This window comes from Pan troglodytes, chromosome 16, assembly GCF_028858775.2.
Source record: "Pan troglodytes isolate AG18354 chromosome 16, NHGRI_mPanTro3-v2.0_pri, whole genome shotgun sequence".
Classification (NCBI taxonomy): Eukaryota; Metazoa; Chordata; class Mammalia; order Primates; family Hominidae; genus Pan; species Pan troglodytes.
This window is the reverse complement of record NC_072414.2, coordinates 91,071,347-91,097,558: the sequence shown is the minus strand read 5'-3', so window position 1 is coordinate 91,097,558 and position 26,212 is coordinate 91,071,347. Positions and strand designations below refer to the sequence as shown.

Sequence of the window (26,212 nt, the reverse complement as noted above, 5' to 3'; positions counted from 1 at the left end):
TTAGGCTACAAATCTGGACAGTACTTTATTGTATTGAATACTGTAGACAACTGTAACACAATCGGACAACTGACACACGATGTATTTGTGTATCTAAACATATGTAAACATAGAAAAGGTACAGTAAAAACACAGTATTATAATCTTATGAGACCACCATTACATATGTGGCCTGTCATTGACATCATTATGCTGTGCATGACTGTACATGAAACAATTATTTTCAGATATTAACAAAGGCAACTAGGACTACATTCCCTAAGAGAAAGGAAGTAAGCCACACAATCTCCCTAGCTTTCACCCTAGGGGCAAATTCTGGACTGTAGAACAGGAAGGAAATCCCAAAGTATAGAAGTCTTACTGAGTTATGGAGACACATATCAGAGTTCAGAGAACCTGAGGCAACTGGAAGTTGTGGGGTAAAGTTCTGAAGAAGAGAGAGCTACTGCTACAAAAACAAAAACAAAAACAAAACAAAACAAAACAAAAAACCTCCAAAAATTTACATAAGGAATCCCTTGGCCTCACTCATAGCTGAATTCTAGAACAAACACAAATAAGAAAAACTCTAGCAGGATACAGTGGGTCATGGGTCATACCTGTAACCCTAGCTACTTGGGAGGCTGAAGCAGGAGGATCACTTGAGGACAAGAATTCAAGACCAGCCTGAGCAATATAATGAGACCCCCATCTCAAAAAATAATAGAAGAAAAATAAAAGGTACTCCACGCAGAAAGCAGCTGAAAATCAATCAGCTGAACAGTCTGCAAAGCTCACACAGGATTGAGAGACATTCAAGTTCTGAGCAAGTGTGCCAAATCCTTGTTGATCATTTGAGGTATTCAAGAGAGATCCTGGAAAGCTCATGCTTTAGTAATAGGGCTAACCTAACCACCTATCCTAACAAAGTATAAAAATAAGCCATAAAAGGATCAAAATAAACTGCAAATAGCTGCATGCCAGAAAAAAGGGACACAATAAAATTTAGACTCTCAAAAATGCAAACTTTATAAGGTCCATCCAATCAAAAAGTATTAGACATGCCAAGAATCAGGAAAATATGACCCATAACCAGGAGAAAAATCAGTCAGTACAAATAGAACCAGTATGACACAGATGACAGAATTAGCAAACAGGACATTAAAATAGCTACAATAACTATATTCAGCTATTTAAATGAAAATATGAACATTATAAGAACTGTAAGATATAAAGAAAAATAAACAGAACTTCCAAATATCATAAATACAGTAACAGGCTGGGCACAGTGGCTCACTCCCATAATCCCAGAGCTTTGGGAGGCTGAGGCAGGAGGATCACTTGAGCCCAGGAGTTTGATGTTACAGTGAGCCATGATTGCATCACAACACTTCAGTGTAACTCCTGGGTGACAATGTAAGACCCTGTCTCAAAAACACACACAGAAAGCCAGCCTGTGCAACACAGCAAATCCCCATGTCTATGAAAAAATTTAAAATTTAGCTGGGCATGGTGGTGCATGCCTGTACTTCTAGCTACTTGGGAGGCTGAGATGGGAGGATCCCTTCAGCCCAGGAGTTCAAGGCTGCAATGAGCTAGGATATAGCCACTGCACTCCAGCCTGGGCGACAGAGCAAGACCCTGTCCCTTAAAATACAGTAACCAAAGAGAAAACTTCACTGAGTGGGATTAGTATAGTACATTAGACACTAAAGAAGAAAATATTACTGACTTTTAACACAGAACATACAATTTGTCCAAACTGAAGCACATAGGGAATAAAAGTCTGAAAAGGAAATGAAAAGTCTTAGTGACTACGAGACAGTATTAAACAGTCTAACAAACACGTAAGAGTTCCACAAGCAGGGGCCAGGAACAGGGTATATAAATAAATATCTGAAAAAACAATGTCAAAAGTTTTCCAAATTTGATAAAAACTGTTAAGACACAACCCCAAGAAGCCCCATGAACCTCAAAGGTAAGAAAGAAGAAAACTACAACAAGATATACCTAAATCAAACCCTTAAAATTAGTGTAAAAAATGAAAACCCTTCAAAGTAGCCCAAGGGAGAAAAAGACACATACACACAAAGGAACAAATATAACAACTGTAGATGTTTCTTCAGAAACCATGCACGCCAGGGAATAATGAATATCATGAACGTGCTGATAACAACAACAAAAAAAAATGGTCACTAAGAATTCTAATCCCAGAAAAAAATTTTAAAAATATAGGTGATAAATGTAGAATAAAAAACTGTAAGACTTTGGGGTGGGGGCGGGGAAAGGAGAAAGTCTTTGGGACCTAGGGCTAGACAGAGAGTTTTTAGACTTGCCATCAAAAGCAGGACACATCAAAGCAAAAAATGATAAACTGGACCTCATCAAAATGTAAAACTTTTGCTCTGCAAAAGAACATAGAGGATGAAAACACAAGCTATACACTGGGAGAGAATATTTGTAAACAACATATAGAACAGAAAACTAGTTTACAAAGAACTCTTAAAACTCAGAAATTAAAAAAAATACAATCAGAAGATGAGCAATAGACATGGACAGGCATTTCACCAAAAAAAGATGCCAATGACAAATAAGTATACAAAAGGATGTTCAATATCATTAGTCATTCTAGAAATACAAATGGAAATTCCAATGTCATAAAAACCACATATCTATCCAAATGACTAAAATAACAAAGACAACACCAAATGCTGGTAAGATGTGCAGACGCTGGAACAATCACACATTGCCAGGGGAAATGTAAAATGGGACAGCTAATCTGATAAACCGGCAGTTTTTTACAAAACTAAAAATTTTGAGCAACAGTGGTAGAGTAAGAACCTCCAAAAATTCTCTTCCATAAAAACAATGAGAAACTGTCAGAAATGTCCAAATGCTACATATTGAGAACTCCGGAAATGAACCTAAGGCTTACCGTAATACAGGGAGAATTTATTCAAGAAAAAAATGACTGAACGTCAGTAAGAACGGTGGGTTGTAGGCTTCATGGTATTTTCGCTTGCTCTAGTCCTAACCCCACTCTCCTGCTCTGCAGAAGCCTGAAAAACCAACAGTTCACAATCAAAGAGAAAAGCAGTAGCAAGGGGGTAGGACCACGTTAGAGTGCCTTCAAAGCTTCCTTCTCAGAGAACTGTCAAAGATTTGTCTCAAGGTTCCCTGGAAGACCCAGTTGCAAGGCTGTCTTTATTCCGTCTGAGTAGCAGATTGCCCAGGGCAAAAACCACTGTAAACTGAAACAAATTACAGGCAATTGTTTAACTTCACAGCTGCTTGAAACAGTTGTAACAAACAACTGACAAACCACAAACTGTAAAAGGAAAAGCTTTCAAAATGTGGAAACCACACAAATGTCTATCAACTGATGGACAGATAAACAAAAAGTCATGTATCTATTCAATGGAATATTATTCAGCCATAAAAAGGAATTAATTCTGATACCTGCTACAACATGAATAAACCTTGAAAACATTATGCTATGTTAATGCAGCCAGATACAAAAGGTCACATATTGTCTCATTCCACTAATATAAAACATCCAGAAAAAGGTGTATCCATAGAGACAGAAAGTACATTAGTGATTACCAGGGATTGTGGGAAAGTGTATACTCTCTCCTGCTCTTTGGCTTGCTTGCTCTGATGGAAGACAGTTGCTATGTTGTGAACTATCCTACAGAAAGGCCAAATGGCAAGGAAATGAGGGAAGTGCTCTAGCCAACATCAAGCAAGAAATGGAGTCCTTCAGTTCAACAGCCTACAAGGAATTGAACCTGACAACAACCACGTGAATAGAGGAAGATCCTTCTTCAGTTAAATCTTCAGATGAGACTGCAGTCCTGGCCAACAACCTTGACTGCAGCTTCGTAAGAGACCTGGAGGCAAAGGCACCCAGCTAAGTCAGGCACAGGTTCTGGGGCCTCAGAAAATACAAGACATTGAATGTTTATTCTTTTAAATCACTACATTTGGGGGTAAGTTGTTAAGCAGCAATAGATAATTAAAAAGGTGAATATTTGCTTAACACTATAGACCACACACACTTTAACTGTAAAGCCAGCATCTTTCTTAATGGGGAAACCCTAGAGGCATTCCCAGCAAGGTCAGAAAGAAGACAAGGGACCAGGCACAGTGGCTCACGCCTGTAATCCCAGCACTTTGGGAGGCCAAGGCAGGTGGATCACAAGGTCAGGAGTTTGAAGCCAGCCTGGCCAAGATGGTGAAACCCCGTCTCTACTAAAAATACAAAAATTAGCCAGGCGTGGTGGCAGATGCCTGTAATCCCAGCTACTAGGAGGCTGAGGCAGGAGAATTGCTTGAACCTGGGAGGCAGAGGTTGCAGTGAGCCAAGATTGTGCCACTGCACTCCAGCCTGGGTGACAAGAGTGAAATTCGGTCTTAAAAAAAATTTTTTTTTAAAAGAAAGAAGACAAGGATGTCCACTCTCTCCAGGACACTTTCACATTGTCTAGAGGAACTAGCCAACGCAATAAGACTAAAGAAAGTAATTAAAGGGATAACAGCTGGAAAAGAAGAAGTAACACTATCTGTATTTTCCAACATAAGAGTATACCTGGAAAACTCTATAGAGAATCTATCATGAAAACTAATTGAAACAATAAAGATTTCGGCAAGATACCAGGATATAAAGTTAACACGCAAAAATCAATATTGTTCATATATACAAAACACAACCAGTTAGAAGATATAACACGACAAAATTCATTTATGATATTAAAAAAGATTAAATACTTAGTAACAGACTTTAGAAATCTTCAAAACCTATTTTAAAGAAAACTATAAAGTACCTAAAGGATGCAAAAGTAGACTAAAAAGATGGACAGACATCTTTGTTCCTAGAAATACATACTTAAGTATTTAGAGACAAAGAAAAAGCCATGATGTGCATAACTCTCAAAAGCTTCAGAAAATAATAAATACACATATACATACATACAAAAGGATGAAAGCAAAAACTTGATAAAGCAAGTTTTGGGGTCAAACACCACAAAAAATGTTTAAATCAATCTAATCAAGAGGAAATAATACAGTAAATTCAGACATCTACTTTTAAAAGACATTATTTTTGAAAACTTGCATAATTTAAACATGAACTGTGTATTAAATTATATTGAATATTACTTTCCTTAGGTGTGATAATGACATTATGTCTGTAATTTACTTTCAAATCATTCAGCTTGGGGGAGGGGGCAGAGGGGTAGGAGACAGGTAGAAAAAGGAAAGAGAAAGCAAATGTTGCAAAGTGTCAAAATTGGTTAAATTTAGGTGAAGGGTTTACGGGTGTTCTTTCTATGTTTTCAACTTTCTTATTAGTTTGAAATTTTTTCAAAATGAAAGGATGGGACAAAGGAAATGACAGAAAAGATGGGAGTATAAGGCTAGCTTTCCTTCGTTGACCTCTTGAAAATCGTGCCAAATAACAAAGAGTACAAGAAATAGCAATGCAAACCCTCCTGCAAACATTAAGAGGTAGCTAAGGAGAGAGAGAAATATAAGATATCTACATTTGTCTTCCTTAGTGTTAAGTTAACAGATAATTAACACTGGTGCATTAAAAAAACAAAGGTGTAAACATAGTATTTAGCATTTGAAGGTAATCATAAAAAGAACTAAAACAAATGAAGCGTGAAGGATGCAGGAAAAGAGACTTTTACTGTACATTTTAAACATTTTATACCAAGTATCACATGTAGTAGTAGTAACAACAATAATAGATTTTCCCAATTACACGGACTATCCAGAAAGATTCTGTGACAGAAGACACTATACCCAGAGAAAAGGCATTTCTCATCATCTTCACTACCTTGAAGTGAAATATTTAAAATACAATTTTAAATGGTTAAATACTTTGAAATACTATTGGGTTTAGTAGAACCACAGGTCTACCTACATGAGTACCATGATCATGATACCAAAAAATAACAAATTAATACATTAAGATGACATATCCTATTATTTCAAACAACTTAGAATTATTTTCATTCTTGTTTTTAAAAAATTTGAATAAACAGACTCACAGTTCCACAAGGTTTGGAAGCTTCTGAGCAAGGTTTTCTGGCTGAAAATTAAAAACTCAGAATTAAATTTTATTTTTGAAAAATGTCTAAACATTTCTAATTTGTTTAAATACAAAGTACTACCTTTTTGAGGTGTGTAAATTTTGAGAAAATGTGAAAATAATTAATCAGCAGGTCTGGGTTTTATTCTTACAGAGACCATACTACAATTTAAATTTATAAATTCGAACATTAAAAAACAATGTCCCTTAGAGCAGCGGTCCCCAACATTTTTGCCTCCAGGGACTGGTTTCATGGAAGACAAATTTTCCACAGACAAGGTTGTGGGGGTGGTTTGGGGATGATTCAAGCGCATTACATTTATTTTGCACTTTATTTCTATTATTATTACATTGTAATACATAATGAAATAATTATACAACTCACCATAATGAAGAATCAGTGGGAACCCTGAGCTTGTTTTCCTGCAACTAGACGGTCCCATCTGGGGGTGATGTGAGACTGTGACAGATCGTCAGGCACTAGATTCTCATAACAAGTGCACAACCTAGATCCCTCACATGTGCAGTTCTCAATAGGGTTTGTGCTATGAGAATCTAATGCTGCTGCTGATGGGACAGGAGGTGGCATTCAAGCGGTAATGCAAGTCACAAGGAGTGGCTATAAATACAGATGAAGCTTCGCTTGCTTGCCTGCCACTCACCTCCTGCTGTGTGGCCCCGTTCCTAACAGGTACCGGGTCTGTGGCCCAGGGATTGGGGACCCCTGCCTTAGAGAAACCACAAACCTTATAATCCATGGTCATGGAAGAAATAAAAATGTGCTTCACAGACACAGAGAGAGGGAAGAACCAGAAACTGGAATGATGTAACTGGAAGCTGAGGAACACCGAAGGTTGCTGGCCACTCCCAGCAAGGAGAAACGCAAAGAGCACGTGCTCCCTCAGAGCCCTGAGAAGGAACCAATCCAAATCACACCTTGATTGTGGACTCCCTGCCTCAAGAACTGTCAGAGAATACATTTTTGTTGTTTTAAGTTACCCAGTTTTTGATAATTTGTCACGGCAGCCCTGAAAAACTAATATATCCTCCAAATTCCCAAATCATGCTCCTCAAGAGAAAGTAAGGGAAATCTGCAGGGCCCCCAGGTACAAGACCTGACTAAGCTCCAAATGAACAGGGGAAGCTGGAGCTCATGTGGTCCAAGGGAGTGTCAGACCTGGCCACAGGTCCAGACATCAGAGTAGAGGGCCAGGAAATTGGCCATTGGCAGGAGAGAGAAAGGCAGACAAACCTAGGTCCTTTACCCAGAAAACGTCAGAGCCCTGAAAGGGCTGGCCTTTCCATGAAAAGAATCCTAGAACAAAAGTCTACTCACAGGTTGAAAGCAGGCTTCTCTCTGCTGGAGGTACTGGGTAGCGGAGAAAGCCTCCTGTAAATAACTGAAAGCCAGTCTGCATACGCACACACACAAGTATATAGGCATATATATACATATAATCTCTCTCTCTCTCTCTCTCTCTCACACACACACACACACACACACACAGGGGGTTCAAATTTACACATACGAAAAGAAAGAGTCGAAAGGCTGAAGGAGCACACTGAGTCAAAACTAATTTTTTTTTCATTACATTCAAGCTACTATAGGGTAAACTGTGTATCAATAATAATGAATCAGGAATGGCTTTTTAGAAGACATTAGGTCTGACCCGAGTTCCAAAAGACATAAATTATAAGAGGATGACACGGAATGGAGAGGAGAGTAGTTCTGTATAGCTTTCTAAGCACAAGAAGCAACATATGAAAAGCCAAAAGAGAACAAGTACAATTGGGAAACTGCAAATACAATCCATTCTGCTATAACTACATAACAGCACTCCTGAAGAAATCTTACATTTTCAAAAATCCTGTTAGAAAAACAATCACGTCAATAGAAAAACTAACGTGTTAGGTACTAGAAAGCTGACTATTTTAAATAACCAAGAAATTTTTCATAAACTTGAATTTTTAAAAATAAGCGTGTGTCTTTTATAATTGAAAAAATTAAAATTGAATTTTAAGATCTGCTGTGTGCAGCATAAGCTGTTATACAATTGATTAATCAATTATATACAATTTGAGATCTAAATACTCACTAAGACAAATGACATTAGTTTGGTATGTCTGGGCCATTAGGTATGAAGATGTAAGATTTTACAGAGAATGGCAAGGAACAGAACACTAAAGGCTTATATTTTATACTAAGGACTAGCTTTTAAAAAATCCTGAACACAATGGAAAATTACTGGTTTATTTTAAACCAGAAAATGTCATTATTAATGTCATACTGGCATACTGATGTATTTAAATACTTAGCAACAGTATCACAAACTGCTTATATATACATATCCTTCCCTTTTGTGATAACCAAGTATCACTGAATATGAATATTGTTATGAAGTCAAGGAAACATTTTTGAATACTCACTCTTGACAGTACCATTTGTATTTCATTTTCAAATGCTGAAAGCTGTGATCTTTTGCCCCATATTTCTATACTGATATATGCAACAAGATCCATCAAAACTAGTCATTTCTCAGATGTTCCTTGTGGATCCGTCTAAATCCCTGGAATGTTTTGTTTTTATTATCAGTATCTCCCTTGAGAATATACGCTTCCGTTTATGGGCATACATACAAAGCATCCTAGAAAAACCAGGGAACCAGTGGGTGGAGGGCCTTAATTATAGCTGTTCCTATAAAAAGGAAAGATTTGTCCAAAAAGAAATGCTGTTTGACTGTTAGACCTTCACCTAGTTTCATCTGCTAATACCAATACTATATCCAGCTAATTCACACACTCCACGGTCATTCTTTCTGGATGTCTACTTGGCTCCATCAAATAGCATTCTAATCTTTCCATGACAAACTAGTTAGTTCTTTTGAGCTGTAGCTCTACACACAATTAAGCACTGAAATAATGCTTCTGCTGCCAATAGAGCATCTCTATGTCTTTATTAACAAGTAGATACATTGTGTTTTTATTTAAAAATAAGCACATTCACTTTGAGAAAATTGCAGTTCATTAGAATAACGCCTTAAAACACACAGACACGGCCAGGCACGGTGGCTCACGCCTGTAATCTCAGCACTTTGGGAAGCCGAGGCGGGCAGATCATGAGGTCAGGAGATCAAGACCATCCTGTCTAACAGGGTGAAACCCTGTCTCTACTAAAAAATACAAAAAATTAGCCAGGCATGGTGGTGAGTGCCTGTAGTCCCAGCTACTCAGGAGGCTGAGGCAGGAGAATGGCCTGAACCCGGGAGGCGGAGCTTGCAGTGAGCCGAGATCGCGCCACTGCACTCCAGCCTGGGTGACAGAGTGAGACTCCGTCTCAAAAAACAAAAACAAACAAACAAAAAACACACCACACACTTAGGAATAGATGCCCAAAACTCCTGGCAAGTAATCAGCCCTTGCACAGGCTGTGACTGACACCTACTGGTGTTCCATAGTATCACTCTCTGTTTTCTAATGCAATATTTTTAGCAATGTAGCTGAGAAATGTTATACGTTTTAATTTTTATACTTCTATAATTTAGGTACAGCATGTAAGAGACTAGACAACTAGAAATTAATGTCAGAATTTTTGTTACTTTGTGGGTAACTAAGCTCTAATGTTGGATTACGGGAGCCACACAAACTAGTGTATCCTAATCCATAGGATTTACAAGCTATGAAGTTTTTTAATGTTTTTAAATTTAAAATCCTGATAAAAGCAATAGTCTTAAAGTGCTTCTCAAATCTATTATTACCTTCTTTTTTCACAATTTGAAACAGAAAAGTTTATCAGATAAACATAACATGTACTCAAATACCTCCTACTAAATTACCTAGAAATTGTTTCTCTAAATCAAGCCAAGGATTCTCTTCATTAAATCTCATTTACATTATTATCTAGCTAAACAACTTTTCTTTACAATAATGAAAAAGTAAACTTCAGCAAGCACAGTTAGTATAAAACTTACCCCAACTTCTGAATCAATGATGCTTTACCATATCCTTTTAGACTCCACTTAAATGGGAATGTTTTAAAATTTTTTAACTTGGAACAAATACGTCAAATATTTTGCAAACACCACCATGTTCAATAGTATTTTCTGGTGGGCACTGTGGATTACCTACTTTCTTTCCTTCTCTTTCCGAACACCTGCTAGGACTGCACATCTTTCATCAAGCTGGCCATGGCTAAGTGACTAGCTTGGTCAGTGAAATTAAGCCAAAGAGGAAGCCTTGACAAGATTGAGTGCAAAAGACCTCACCCCTTCCACAGTGACCACCAGACGGTGGACGTTTTGTCAGCTTCATTCCTGAGCAGAGGCTCCAGGCTCTGAGAGACTAGTACAGTGTAGACAAGAAATATGTGTGCTGTTACAAGCCACCAGGACTCAGGGTTTGGCAAAACCTGCTCCATCCTGGCTTCTAACAACACATTTCAAAGAAGTCACAGATTAAATGCATTTGGGTTGTTATACAAGCTATAAAAAGTAGAAGAAAGCAGAATGAATTTGGACCACTATCTCATACCATATACAAAAATTAACTCAAAATGGATCAACAACTTAAATTTAAGAGCTAAAACCACACTTCATAGAAGAAAACATAGGAGTAAATCTCCATAATCTTAGATTTGGCAATGAATTCATAGCTATTACATCAAAAGCATGAGCAGCAACAGAAAAAATAGATATACTGGCCAGGTGCAGTGGCTCAAGCCTGTAATCTCAACATTTTGGGAGGCCAAAGTGGGTGGATCATTTGAAGTCAAGAGTTCGAGACCAGCCTGACCAACATGGTCAAACCTCATCTCTACTAAAAATACAAAAAAATTAGCCGGGCGTGGTGGCATGCGCCTATAGTACCAGCTAATCTGGAGGCTGAGGCAAGAGAATCCCTTGAACCCAGGACAGGGAGGTTGCAGTGAGCTGAGATCACGCCACTGTACTCCAGCTTGGGCAACAGAGTGAGACTCCATCTCTAAATAAATAAATAAATAAAAGAAAAATAGGGCTGGATGCGGTGGCTCACGCCTGTAATCCCAGCACTTTGAGAGGCTGAGGCAAGTGGATCATGAGGTCAAGGGATGGAGACCATCCTGGCCAACATGGTGAAACCCCATGTCTACTAAAAATATAAAAATTAGCTGGGCATGGTGGCACACACCTGTAGTCCTAGCTATTTGGGAGGCTGAGGCAGGAGAATCGCTTGAACCCAGGAGGCAGAGGTTGCAGTGAGCCAAGATGGTGCCACTGCACTCCAGGCAATAGAGTGAGACTCAGCTCAAAAAAAAAAAAAATAGATACACTGGATGTCATCAAAATGTAAAAACTTGTGTGTATTACAGGCCACTACAAGAAAATAAAAAACACAACCTACAGAATGGGAGAAAATACTTACAAATCATATATCTGGCAAAGGTCTAGCATCCAGACTGTAAAAAGAACCCTTACAATTCAACCACAAAACAACAACTCAATTAAAAAATGGGCAAAGGATCTGAACAGACATTTCTCCCAAGAAGATATGCAAATGACCAACGAGCACATGTAAAGATGCTCAACATCATTAGCATTAGGGAAATGCAAATCAAAACTACAATAAGGTGACACTTCATACCCACTATGACAGCTGTAACACTAACAAAAAAAGAAAAGTAACAAGTGTTGGCAAGAATGTGGAGAAACTGGAGCCATTGTGCATTGCTGGCGGTAATGTAAAATGGCTCAGCCACTTTTTGGCGGCTCCTCAAAAGTTAAGCATAAAATTACCATATGACCCTGTAATTCCTCTTATTTATATACCCAAAAGAACTGAAAACAGGTCCTTCAACATGTCCATTCATGTTCATAGCAGCACTATTCACAATAGCTAAAAAGTGGAAATAGCCCAAATGTCCATTAGTAGATGAATGGGTAAACAAATGGTGGTATAGCCATACAATGGAATCCCTATGGAATCACACACACACAAAAAGAAGTACTGATATATGCTAAAACTTGGATAAACCTTGGAAACATTTTGCTAAGTGAAAGAAGCCAGATACACAAAGTTTCATATTTTGTGATCCCATTTATATAAAATATCTAGAGTTAACCCAGAGAGAAAACAGATTGCTGGTTACCAGGGCTGGGTGTGGGAGCTGAGGGTGGGGGCGGGGCAATGGGGAGGAACTGCTTAATGGGTGAGGGGTTTTACTCTGGAGTGAACGAAATGTTTGGAACTAGACAGAGGTGGCTGCATCCACGGTGAATGTACTGAATCCTATTGTCATTTCAATAGGATTAATTTTATGTTATGTCAGTTTCACCCCAATAAATTAGTTTTTGTTTTTAAAAAGCTAATGAAGTCTTGGCACTGAAGGAATAAAAAGTACTTCATTCACAAACTACCACAACACACTTAACAAGCTTTTTAGTTGAATCAATAAGTTGATGTCATTGCTTCTGAGCAGGTACACGACATGAGTTAAATACCACGTGTCCAGATTTTTTAAAACTGTGGTAGACCTCTTTTCAACTTGTCCATTCCTTCTCCAGTATTTCCCTCCATTTTTATATATGTCATAGAGCAATATTTATCAACAGAGGAATCAGAAACCCTAGCAGGCTAATGGTACAGAATGAGGGAACCAGCATTCTTTCTTCTTCCCCAGTAGCATAAATGCCTTCAGGGTCCTAGTTACCATTACCTTTGTCTCTTGACTCACTTCATAATAATTACTCATTTTCCTTTGTTTCTCTCTCTGCCATGATGGAAACATTATCTGTGTTGTCCAATATGGCAGACACTAGCCACATGTGGCTATGAAGCACTTAAAATGTGGCTATGTGATGGAGGAACTGAATTTTTAATATTATTTTACTTTAATTTAAATGTTAAGGCCAGGCATGGTGGCTCATGCCTGTAATCCTAACACTTTGGGAGGCTGAGGGAGGTGGATTACCTGAGGTCAGGAGTTCAAGACCAGCCCGGCCAACATGGTGAAACCCGTCTCTACTAAAAACACAAAAATTAGCCAGGCGTGATGGCGGACGCCTGTAATCCCAGCTACTCGGGAGGATGAGGCAGGAGAATCACTTGAACCTGAGAGGCAGAGGTTGCAGTGAGCTGAGTTCGTGCCACTGCACTCCAGCCTGGGTGAAAACTCTGTCTCCAAAAAAAAAAAAAGTTAATAGCACATGTGGCTGGTAAAGTGTGCAGAATTCATACCTTCATATTCACTACTGATTTTTCACTTAAACTCAGCTCTTTCAAATGTAAAACATGAAGAATAACTACTTAACTGTAAGAATGATAAATGTTTTAGATTATTTTTCTTAGAAATAAATGAAAGTATTTGCTTAGCATTTGTAGAAATTAAAATTGTCATCTTAAGAAATGTAAATGAAAATATTTTAAGTATCTTCAAATCTGCAAATGTTTTCTGGCAAAAAATGTAAAACAAACATCAAGACTGATATTTTTAACTTAGCAAAAACTTACAGAATGAGCTCAAAATAAAAAAAACTATACATCCAGTACATTTACAAAAATACAATGTTTCTGAATTTGATAGAAATTTGATTGCCAAGAAAAGATTTTTCAAAAGAAAAAACAGGCATTAAAAATTGCTGAAATGCCTCTTGAAGTGTTTATCTTAACAATATTTGTTAAAACTGAAAGTTATATAAATGTCGGAAACAAGGGTTGGAGGTTACAAGCATCAAGTGTCTTCTCCAGCTTTTTATTTTTAAAAAAACCTATTTAATAAACATGCCATAAGTATGATTTTATAAATGAAATTTTCAAAGCAATATAAAAATACACACAAAAATAGAATACCAAACACATTCCCATTAAGCCAGATCAATGATTTAAGATTACACCTAGCTTGAACAATTCTGTAAGTTTATGACATAACTGTTTGGTTCTGCGGGGGTGGGGTGGGGAGCATGTTCCAAGATCCGTGTACAAGTGCCTTACTTACATAACGTATGTATTTGTTGACTGATTCGATGGGACTAACAGTTAGGCACTGGTGTCTCACTTCTAGTACACAGGTGCCTCATTAAAGTGAATGCCTGAAAAATGAATTTAAACTTGTGGAAACATACATACACCAATGGTTTTGAGTCTTTTGCTTGCAAATAACACCCTTCGAGTACACAAGATAATGGTCTGTTCTAAGGAAAAGACCCCTAGCCCTGCCACCTCTTTCTAAACTGTCCCCCTCCTAACTCCCTAGGCAGAAACTACAAATTACAGGGTATATGCTAAGTCAGGTTCCCTACATTTCATTTAAAAAGCAAAGAATGATACATGTTTAAAAATATTTCTATTAAGCTAGACTTTTATTCACAGGAAAACTCAGACACAGACTTTACAAAAATTAACTGGGAAAATTCACTTAACATGCAGCACTTCATTTCTCCACAGTCGATAAACGTGGTTAAATTTTAACGACATGGTGGTGCTAGGCTAGGAAGAGGTTATCAATAAATATCTACAGAATTAAAATGAAGCAAAACTAACTGGACCACAAATTAGGAGACCTTATTTTTGCACTGAAAAGTGACTTTAGAACCAGCCATTATCCTCTTCTTAGTTTCCTCAAAAAGAAAAATTGTCTAAATTATAAATAAAGCTTCTAGCTTTAAAATCCTATGACTCCATAAATAGAGTTAAGTTATGGAACAGACGTTCATTTTCCTGAAAAATGAAAGTCATTATGACATGTGAGAGGCTTGAGTTTCTTAATTATTTGACAAGGAATCACCGTTTCACATTACTGACAAGGAATCAGTAACAATGACAGAAAAGCTTCTAAATCTGAAAATTCAACAGGAAAAGAAGCTGTTGTAACAAAACTTAATTTTCAGGCACATGTGTATTATGAAGACAGGATAAATGTGCAATGGCTGTTTTCCAGAACTGTACCACATTTACTTACAAACACTAAAACACTAACAGACCATTAGAATGCTTTACTATTTGATATACTCACATATTTCCACATAGTCAATTTAAGAAACAGAGATGCTTTTATACAGAGCTAGCTCAAGAACAGTGCAATCATGGCGATTATGGAGGCCCGGCACCCTAGCAGCAGTTCAAGCTGCAAGGATCTAACAGACTGGAGAAAAACAGGAAGTCCTTGCTCTGGAATTCAAAATGAACCAAACTAATAACAAAACTTAATTCCCGCTCCCGGTTTCTCCTACCGCACTTGGCTGTATGATGCTCTTTTAGGCCATCTCCTTAACTTACTGTTTTTCCCCTCAAGGTGTTCTGATCCTTATTTGATCCAGATCCTACTATTACCAAATTCAAGGAGGGGGTGGCGGATATAGTTGTGTGACTTTCCTAGCCATCAACCTCTCTCACCCTCACCTAACCACCGGCTAAGAGAGTCATCTATGTCAATATGGCATAAACATATGCATCGCTGTAAATCAAAATATTTAGACTAGCTGATTAGAAAGCTTGATAAAAACTTAGTGGTACTATATTCTAACCATCTTATTTTAACTGACTCCAAATTATAAAAATATTTACTGAAAGTAATATAAACCAAACTTACTAGTAGAGTTTTCCCTTTTCCTATAAACACTTAAGTAAGGCTGTTTCTTTCAGCCTCCACCCCTACCCTCATACTCTCCACCCATCTCCAACTATAATCACTATTCGGTTTGATGTACGTTTTATGACTTAGTTTACTTGTCTATAAAATAAGGATCATAATAGTGCCTACAGCATAGGATTGTCCTGAGGATTAAATAATACATGTCATTTGCTTAAAACTGAGCACTTGGTAAAGACTCAAACAGTGCTAGCTGCTATCATATTTTAACAAATCCATTATTGATGAATATCGAGGTTTTAACAATTTTTCATCATATTCAATTTTGTGATGAACATTCTTGTTCACCAGACTTTTCTATTGGGTAGATTCTTGCAAGTGAAAATGCCGATTCAAACACATATCCATGTAGTTTTGCTAGATATGGCCCAACAACTCAACAAAAACATTAATTTCCATTAGGAGTATGTGACAGTATCTTCTCCTAACTGTCTCCAACACTGGGTATTAATTATCCTTAACACTAGGTGTTAATTTTTTTTTTTTTTTTTTTTTTTTTTAGACAAGGTTTCACTATGTTGCCCAGGCTGGTCTCAAACTCCTGGGCTCACACGATCCTCTCATCTCAGCCAAGTAGCTGGTATGCCTCGATGCCTGGCTAGGTGTTCATCTTTGCCAATCTGATAGGCAAAAATTAGTGTTTTATCACTTCTTCTAAAAGTTGAACATCTTTTTACGTGTTTTTGCTATCTGTATTCTTTTTTCATTTGCCTGTTCATATTTGAAGCAGAAAGTCAGGAATGTTTTTCTCCTGGGCTAATAGGAAAGAAAGAACATCTGTGCCTCATTTCCCAGCCCAATTCAGGAACATGAGTGACAGATCTCTCTTTCCTTCACTAAGTGGAATATAATTTTTAAGTTAAATTATCTCTTGTTGCATAGATTAACTGCTTAATCAGGATCCATCTGCTCCTGTTGCTTAGCTATAAGCCAAACTCCCCTCTTTCATTAAAATTTGGATACCTCTTTTTTGTCCATTCATATTTATAAAATAAAATTAGCAAGTAGTGAGAGCTCTATCAGTAGTTGGGCAAGTTACTCTTTCATTTCCTCAGGAAGGCCAACTGTTACCATTAAGAAAAGAAGTTGACAGATTCATTAAGTGATTTTGCTTCCAGGTTGAGATTTTATGTTTTCCTCCAAGTCTCTTGTGGCCTTTTTTCTTGTAAATAAAGGAACTGAGGTCCAAAGAGGTTAAGCCACAGGACTTTGATCTCTTACCTCTCTTACCTCTCAGTCCTGAGTTTTGCTACCAAACCATGAAACACCCGCTTCCTGGGACTGCAGCCCTGAAATGCTTCCACTACTAATTTCCTCCCTTGAGGAACTTTAGAGTTTTAGAAAGGACTGATGATTGTTGCTTCCACGCTATATTCCTTCTCCTTCTTACAAAGACCACAGGGACCGATGCAGGGAAGGTTGTAAGGCTCTACCTCAGCCCCCTCCACCTTGCACACTGAGACCGTGTCATCATCAGAAACTTCTCCATGACCACAGTCTTTCTCTGCCACCAAAATGTCCCGTACCCCAGATGGCTTACTCAGTCGTGCCCAATACAGCAGTTCGTCAACATCAATGGGCACTTTGGCCCACCTCCATTCTCCGTATTCACTTTTCCTTTATTTGTCTCCAATCCAACTCAGATTTCATGTTATATCACTCTCTTGGCCAAATCCTAAACCTCCTTAGTCTCTCTCTACTTGTACTGCATCCACCTGGCAAAAACCTAAATCTGTATGAATGCCACAGTCTACCTTCTCCATCCCTCAGACAGCTGAGTACAGCAAGAGAAAGTTCCCTAAACGAGCAGAAGGTTCCACCATAAGCTTAGTCACCAACTGCTTGCTAAATAACACCCAACAATTCTATCTTTCTCTAGCCAAACTGCCATGTGAGTCTTCAAACCTGCCCTCTCCCCAAATGTTCATTCCCAAGCAGATGGTCTGACCTGGTAAAAGCATCAGACAAAAATTCTCTCAACTGCCTCTCTCTCCCTCAGTGCACATCTGTCTTTCCACCTGTTCTCCCTTTCTTTACTTTTACAAAGGAGGAAAGGATATATTCCTGAGGTCAATTCTTCCATGTGTACTCTGGAGCCCATTCTTAGGAAACTTGGACTTTTCATCATTCCCTTTTTCCAGAGGTTCAACTCCTCTCTAATGGGAATTTCCTATCAGCATTTACTCTGTCCTCTTAGAAAAGAGAAGAGAGGGGGGAAAAGGAAAGGGAAAAGAAAAGAAAAGGGAAGAATAGAAGAAAAATCTCCTTTGTTGTCAAATCCCCTCCCACTATGCCCATCCCATATCACAGCCAAACTTCAAAACCTATCTACCCATCTGTTTACTAGAGGTCCTCTCTGCATATCCCATCTATGTGGGGGTTTGCATAGAGAACATCAATACTCAAACAAAAGAAGAGCTGCTCCCGCTGAAGTGGAGATACACTATTGCTCGGTCCCCACCTCAGCATTGCTCAGTAAACCTAAGGTTCTGTGGAACTGTTAGATACAGCTAGGTTCCTCTTCAAACAGCTTGTCCAGTTCCCTTCTTCTTTATTCTCTAGTTCCAAGTTCCACCCCCCACTCCCCGCTTTTGCTGAGCCTTAACCTGTCTAAATATGCCTAGACATGCCACAGCCCTGTTCCACATTCCTTTCCTTATGTGGAAATAGGTTAGCTTTCTAGTCGCCTGTAGGTGACCACTTCCTCCTCTCCCTCTCTCCTCTATCATGCGCCTACCTTGTCTAAGAAAGTTTAAATGTTTAGCCAATCGGGACTAGTTTAGATTGTGTGGTCCAACCCCAGCTAATGGGGGAAAGACAAAGACACAGAATCTGTGTTGTTCTCCTTTGTTCTGTGTGTTCTCATGGTGGCTACGCCTATGAGCAGCACCCTTCTGCAGAAGAAAACTGGCCTTGCTGAGAAATTTTTTGAGTGTTCATTTTCTTTGTGGCCCTGAGCTCTTACTTCCAACAGAACCTATAAAACCACTGCTCAAGGCAAGCAGAACAGCTTTGTAGACTTGTCCCTCGAATGTTATGCCATTGAGTCTTAGTTCATTTTTTTTCCTTAAACTTGAAATTCCAACAAATGAAAATTCCATAAGAAGAAGAAGCTGTTCCATGATGTATCTATTGTCAGTGTCTTGGAGAGTGATGGGTACAGAGTTAAGTATTCAACAAATACACACTGATTGAATGATGCGCTTCCTCCTAAGTGCCTGTCAAAGTCAGTCTTCGGTGTCATACAAATAGGATCTTATTTTTAAAACATTCTACAATGCTGCTACATAGAATGAAATTACATGTACTACACATGTTAAGCAGTAAGCCAGGCAGTGAAGGTACAGAACGCAAGACACAGTTCCTGCTCTTGAAAGCTCTCAGTCTGGAACTCTTATAATATGGTCCTTATGCAATTCTACTTTATATTCATTTATTTAATTCTACCACTGCATGTATACCTATCATGTGACAAACCCAGACCCTATATTACTTCTAATATCTATTTATCTTAAAACGATCACAAAGATCAGACTTAATTCCTAAATTGCATTTAAAATAATTATGGAAAAAGTATTTAAAACATTTTCTAAGGTAAATGATAGGAAGCAAAATCATGTTTCTTAACTACTTCTTTTTTTTTTTTTTTTTTTGAGACAGGGTCTCACTTTGTCACCCAGGCTGGCGTGGAGTGGCGTGATGTTGGCTCACTGCAGCTTCAACCTGCTGGGCTCAAGCAATCCTCCCATCTCAGACCCCCCAAGTAGCTGGGACTACAGGCACACGCCACCACAACCAGTTTTTTTTTTTTTTTTTTTTGTATTTTTTATAAGACAGCATTTTGTGATGTTGCCCAGGCTGGTCTTGAACTCCTGAGCTCAAGTGATCCGCCTGCCTCAGCATCCCAAAGTGCTAGGATTATAGGCATGAGCCACTGCACCCGGCCCCCAAAACTACTTCTTTTTCACCTATCAGTTATATAACCAGATTTCAATACAAACCAGCTTATGTTTAAAAAGAAAGTTCTGGCCAGGCACAGGGGCTCACCATAATCTCAGCACTTTGGGAGGCTAAGGCAGGAGGATCACTTGAGCCCAGGAGTTTGAGACCAGCCTGGGCAACACAGCAAGACCCCATCTCTATAAAATGTTGTAAAACTCAGCTGGGTATGGTGTGGTGGTGTGTGCTTGTAGTCCCAGCTGCTCAGGAAGCTGAGGCAGGAGGCTCACTTGAACTCAGGAGGTCACGGCTGCAGTGAGCCAGGATCATGCCACTATACTCCAACCTGGGCAACACAGCAAGACCCTGTCTCAAAACAAAACAAAAATTTTTAAGGTTTCTCAGCTATACAAATAAATGATAATCAAATATTGCTTTAAAAAAATTTTTTTTGAGACCGAGTCTCATTCTGTTGCCCAGGCTGGCGTGCAGTGGCACAATTGCAGCTCACTGCAACCTCCACCTTGCAGGTTCAAGTGATTCTCCTGCCTCAGCCTCCCGAGTAGCTGGGACTACAGACGCGCACCACCATGCCTAGCTAATTTTTGTATTTTTGGTAGAGATGGGGTTTCACCATGTTGGCCAGCCTGGTCTCAAACTCCTAGCTTCAAGTGATCTGCCCACCTTGGCCTCCCAAAATGCTGGGATTACAGGCATGAGCCACCATGCCTGGCCTAAAAGTATTCTGAATTATAAAACATGTCTACCCTTTAGACCAGCAATCCTACTTTTTAGGCTATCCTAAATATAAACATACACATACATACAAGAATGTACATATATCTATTGGCCTAGAGGTTAGTGGAATGAGAATATCATGAAATGAAAAAAGAGACTTCCAGAGAAATATGTATGATTTTTTGTTATTAAAAAGGAAAAATATAAATAAAATATATATGTAATTATATAAACACAAGCAAGGAGGTGGAAGGTGGTACAGTCTGAAGTTTGTGTTTCCCCAAATTCACACACTAAAATTCTAAACCCCAAGATGATGATGGTGTTAAAAGGTGGGACCAGCCGGGCACGGTGGCTCACGCCTGTAATCCTAGCACTTTGGGAGGCCAAGGTGGGTGGATCACCTGAGGTCAGGAGTTCAAGACTAGCCTGACCAACACGGAGAAACCCTGTCTCTACTAAAAATACAAAATTAGCCGGGCGTGGTGGTGCATGCCTGTAGTCCAAGCTACTCGGGAGGCTGAGGCAGGAGAATCACTTGAACCCGGGAGGCAGAGGTTGCCGTGAGCGGAGATAGAGCCATTGCACTCCCGCCTGGGCAACAAGAGTGAAACTCCATCTCAAAAAAAAATTAAAATTAAGATTAAAATTAAAATTAAAAAAAGAGGTGGGACCTTTGGGAGGCAATTAGATTATGACAGCAGAGCCCTCATGAATGGAATTAGTGTCCTTTAAAAGAGGTCGGGGAGAGACCCTTGACCCCTTCCACCATGTGAGAACACAGCAAGAAGGCACCATCTGTGAACCCAGGAAGAGAGACCTCACCAGACACCGAATCTGCTAGCACCCTGATCTTGTACTTCCCCACCTCCAGAGCAGTTAAGAAATAAATTTGTTTATAAGCCACTGATTTTATGGTGTTTTGTTATGGCAGCATGAATGAACCAAAGCAGAAGGATACAATCCAACTATTAATGTTGGTTGCTTCACAAACTGGACAAAGAGAGGATTGCTTTCCAGATACGCCTCTATGTTGTTTGACATAAGGGCATATACTGGTTTTGTAATTGAAAAGTTTATTCTTTTAAATGTGCTAAAAGGCTTTTTCTTGTGCTTTAGTTCTAAACATGAGCATTCACCAAGTTCTGGACTTTTGTCATGCAATCGTCCTACAAATACAAGCCACTACACGGCTTTGAGCGACTGAGGGGCAAAAGGGAGAAGAGTAGAGGTTGAGTATTAGCGACAACTTCTCTTCTCAGCAACAGGCCTAACATGCTGAGGGGTAGGAGAGGAAAGGAGGAAAATGCTGAGAGAAGGCATTTAATACACACGCAAAAATGTTAACAGGAAACAAACAAACAAAAACAATGTTAAGAAACACAAAAACAACATGAAAATGGAAGTGACTGACAGATTCCCAAGCTTGTTTAAAATCCATTAGTAAAAGGCCAATTAAGCAATAACATATTCGAGATACTCTATATTTTCAACAATGTTTTCCCCAGTTTTGGGCAGTATTGCAGTTGTAAATAAAATTCCACATACTACTCTCCTTTAGGAACTATATTTTAACATCAGCAAACATTCCAAAAGCCCCAAGAATCACTACTAGTTTTCAGCACTCTAGGAAAAGTAATGTTTTACCTGTTTTCAAAAACTGTGCTGTAAGCTGTCATATATCTGATATAATCAGGCAATGGGTGGGCTTTGGATGACAGCTACTATTCCCACCATCCCCTCATATCTGTACAGCCTTTATAGTTTACCAAGTTCTTTGATATACATAAATCAAATATCGCAGCTAAGAGAAAACAAAGTAAAATACATACATCATTATAAACACATACAACCATTTAATCTTTGATGATTAAAAAGGTTGCAGAGAAATAAAATGTATTACCATAAGCTATTATAAAGAACAATTTACTGGACAGTAGATTCTCATTTTCATAAATAAAAAACCGAAGCTGAGAAACTACCACAAGACCAGAAGTTTAACTTTTGGTGGGGAGGAAATCTTTTTTATTTTTATACACGACAAGATTTTACATCAAGAACAGTCAGTTAAATAGTACAAATTTACATTCATGAGGTATGTTTAAAAAAAATCAACTAAAAAACCCACTTCTTCTTGTAACCCATAATCCCACATTTTACAGTGCAGGGGAGAAGGGGACTGGTGGGGGGCATCCAAAACAAGTCTCTCCCAAAAGAAATGACTTACATTTCACATTCCCTCTCCACACAGGATCCAAACGATGAGAGTATAATTTATAATTCATCTTTTTCAGCTGCAGATTCCTTTGCTGTTTCTTGTTCTTCTTCATCTGTTCCCACATCCGTTTCTTTGTCTTTGTCTTGCTCTTTGTCTTCTGTTGTCTCCTCAGGTTCTTCGTTGGGTTCTTCCACCTTTGCATCAGGATGTGTTCAAACTGAGGCAAGGCATTCTTTCTATTCTATCTCCATATGCTTTAGTGTCTGGTAAAAGACATCCTGACCGAATCACTGCTGCATTGCTGTTTCAAACAAAACCACAGCAAGATCCAAAACTGTTTTATCTTCATCTTCCTCAATTCGTCGAAGCATGTCTCTGATCAGCGGATGTCTGGGATTAATTTCAAATGTTTTCTTCCGACTCGCATGGTAATTTGCAGAGATGCCCTTGCCCGTTTGGTACGCTTGTGCTTTCATGATTCTCTCCATGTTGCCAGACCACCCGTACTGGCTGGCCACCAAAGCACATGGAGATTCTGTCAGGCACTGAGATAGCATAGCCTTTTCAATCTTGTCCTTAATGGCTTTATCTTTCACCCAATTGGGCAGAGGCTCAAATTCTTTCTCAACTGCTTCATGACTCTCCTTAGTTTTCTCACTTTCATCAAACTTCACTCCTTCCTTGGCAACATTCTGGAACCTCTTCCCATCAAATTCGGGAAGGGCCTGAATGCAGTATTCAACCACAGGTTCTGTGAGGTAAATAACTTCATAGCCCCTGTTCAGAAGTCACTAAACAAATGGAGAAGATTCAGCCTCTTTTCTGCTGGACCCAGCCATGAGGTAGATTTTGTCTTGCTTTTCCTTCATTCTTTCAACATACTGGTGTAGGCTAGTAATGTCAGCTGAATGATGAGAAGACTGGAACCTAAGAAGTTTAGCAAGACATGTTCGATTCGAGTGGTCTTCAATTACACCAAGCTTAATGTTGGTACCAAATTCTTTCCAAAAAGTATCACTGTATTTCCCATCAGCAATCTTCTTGATCATGTCCAGAGTTTTATGAACAAGTTTCTTCCTAATCACCTTAAGCAGTTTATGTTGCAGAAGAGTCTCGCAGGAAACATTCAAAGAGAGACCATCTGAGTCCACCACACCCTTGACAAAATTAAGGTTCTTAGGCATCGTATCACGGAAGTCATCTGTGATGAATACACAGCGCACATAGAGCTTAATGTAATCGCTCTTTTTAGATCCATATTCATCAAATAGGCCACGTGCAACAAATGAGAGTACAAATAAAATTGATTTGAAGGTAACTTCTCCTTCAGCAGTAAAGTGAATATAAGCCACAGGTTCATCACTTTCCTTTGAAAATGATTTGCAGAAAGCTTTGTATTCATCTACTTCTTGGATGGTCTCTGCCATATTGGTTTGATATCATTCATAAGTTCCCATTCACAGACAGTTTTTTCAACTTTTTTAGTCTTGGTTTCTGTTTTTCTTCTTCTTCTTCCTCTACCGCAGCTTCATCATAAGATTCTTCTTTCTCTTCTTTTGCTGCTTCTTCTTCCTTCATGGGCTCCTTAACAGTTTCAGTCTTGCTGCTCCGTACATAAATAGGAAAGTTTATGAACTGTGAATATTTTTGATGAAATTTTTAATTGTATCCAATGCAAGGTAATCAAATGCTTTTTCTTTTAAGACAAGGGTAATTGTCGTTCCCCGTCCTAGAGTGTTTCCTCTTGGGTCAGCAATTACAGAATATTCATTGGCGTCAGACTCCCAGATGTACTGGGTATCGTTGTTGTGTTTTGAAGTGACAATAACCTTATCTGCTACAAGGAAGATGGAATAGAAACTGACACCAAACTGGCCAATCAATTCAGAAGTTGACTGGCCATCTTCCTGTGCTTCAGTCATTTTGTTTAAAAACTCGTTTGTTCAAGATTTGGCTATGGTACCAAGGTTTTTAACCAACTCTTCTCTGGTCATTCCTACACCAGTGTCTGTGACATGCAGTAGGTTCTTCACCTTCTTACACTTAATTTTGACTGTTAGTTCCTCATTTCCAGAAAGAGCATTTTCATTAGTCAGTGATATCAGCCTTATCTTAACTAAAGCGTCAGAATCAGTTCTCTAAGGAAAATCTCTTTATTTTCATACAATGAATTGATGATAAGTTTCATCATTCTGTTAACTTCAGCTTGGAAGGCAAACTTTTCCAACTTCTCTGTAAGTTCTCTTATTTGTGATGCATTTAATTTATCCAACTGAATAGCTTCTTCCTCTCTCTGTACTACTTCATCATCCGTCCTTGAGCCTTGTCTACTTTTACCCAGATCCTCTTCTACTGTACCTTCCACATCAACTTCATCAATAGCTCTGACCGACCCGAAGGTCAGCAGGATGCAGCAGAGGCCCAGCACCCACAGGGCCTTCACAGCTTGTGGCTGGTGAGTCTCAAGTCCCTTTCGATCACAAGAGCCGCCTCCACCCTCTCACCCCCGGGTTAGATCCTCACACCTCCAGCCGCGTGGTCCGCCCACAAATTTAACTTTTATAAGCAAAGGTCAATTCTCTGAACAAAGTCTACCCCATTGGGCTATGGCAGATAGTTAATAAGTAATCCAATCACAAATTTTTCTTTATACATAAAGAACAAACATGGGAAAATCTAGGCTACAATCCTTGTCAAAATATTTCTTATACCACTTCTCGTTAAAGGGTTAAAAAGTACTAATATGGTTTCATACCATGGGATGATGACTTTGCAAAAAAGGATTCCTATAACTGCAAATAGATTTTCCAAGTTGGAAAACTGAAAAATCTAATTTCAGAAATATAAGTAGGCATTCAACATATATGCCAATATGCCAATCACAAAAGAACAAAACATACGTTATCTATTTACTTCCAGACAGAGCAAAGATAAACTAATTTTATAATGCTTTCTACCCACTATAGGCATTGTACATAGATTAAATAAAACTTTTCCAGGAAAACATGCCATACACATGAAGCCAATAAGATACAATTTCCAGATATTTAGCAAAGTCCAGTATAGGGAAGGGAATGAAGAATGGGTAAATTCACAAAGTAGTATGATTTCATAAATCATCTAAAATGAGTAAGAACTAGAATTCAAGTAGAAGATTCAAATAAGGTTAAGTGATAACCAGAAAAGGCCATACAAAGTAAATCCATTTAATACAGAGACCAAATTTTACAATAAATAATAGGAATAAAAAGCTTGATTTGGACATTCTCTTGAAAAACTTTTAGTTTATCTTATATGTAATACAATTCAGATTATAATGAAAACTACGTGCTTATTCTTAGAACATAAAAAGAGCAAATTAAATGTTGCCTTTGTGGCAAAATTTTTTCCAAAAAATTGTATGCTAGCCCAATTCAAAATCATTTGAGTTTCACAGGGCAATCATAAAGGTTATGCTTTCAAAACACTGAAAAGTTACATTACGCTTCCCAAGTGCATCTCTTAATGCTTTAATTTTCAAATCATTCTCCCTTTAATGCCTATACCTCAAAAGCATTTTTGGTCTTTCTCTTGTTTACTTTTTAACTGGTCTGGTGAATGCTGTAATATTCAAGAATCACCTGAG

The 26,212-nt window shown here is 38.5% G+C and overlaps 1 protein-coding gene and 1 pseudogene across 19 annotated transcripts in view; both read right to left on the bottom strand.

Moving 5' to 3' along the window:
- Window positions 1-26,212, bottom strand: part of LRRC28 (leucine rich repeat containing 28) — a 136,688-nt gene that overhangs the window by 104,974 nt on the left and 5,502 nt on the right. For 14 of the 19 annotated variants that reach the window (XR_010151816.1, XM_063795435.1, XM_001141916.8 and 11 more), the window contains one exon: window positions 6,033-6,073. The exons of 4 other annotated variants lie outside the window; for them this stretch is intronic. Coding sequence is in view for 9 of the 15 variants with exons in the window: in XM_063795435.1 (XP_063651505.1) it covers window positions 6,033-6,073 (41 nt within the window). In the remaining 6 variants the exon portion in view is untranslated. Of the gene's footprint in view, window positions 1-2,914; window positions 3,039-6,032; window positions 6,074-26,212 lie in introns of all 19 variants that reach the window. One more of the 19 variants, XM_063795442.1, reaches the window with a different exon arrangement.
- On the bottom strand, window positions 22,539-26,085 carry LOC104002455 (endoplasmin-like; annotated as a pseudogene).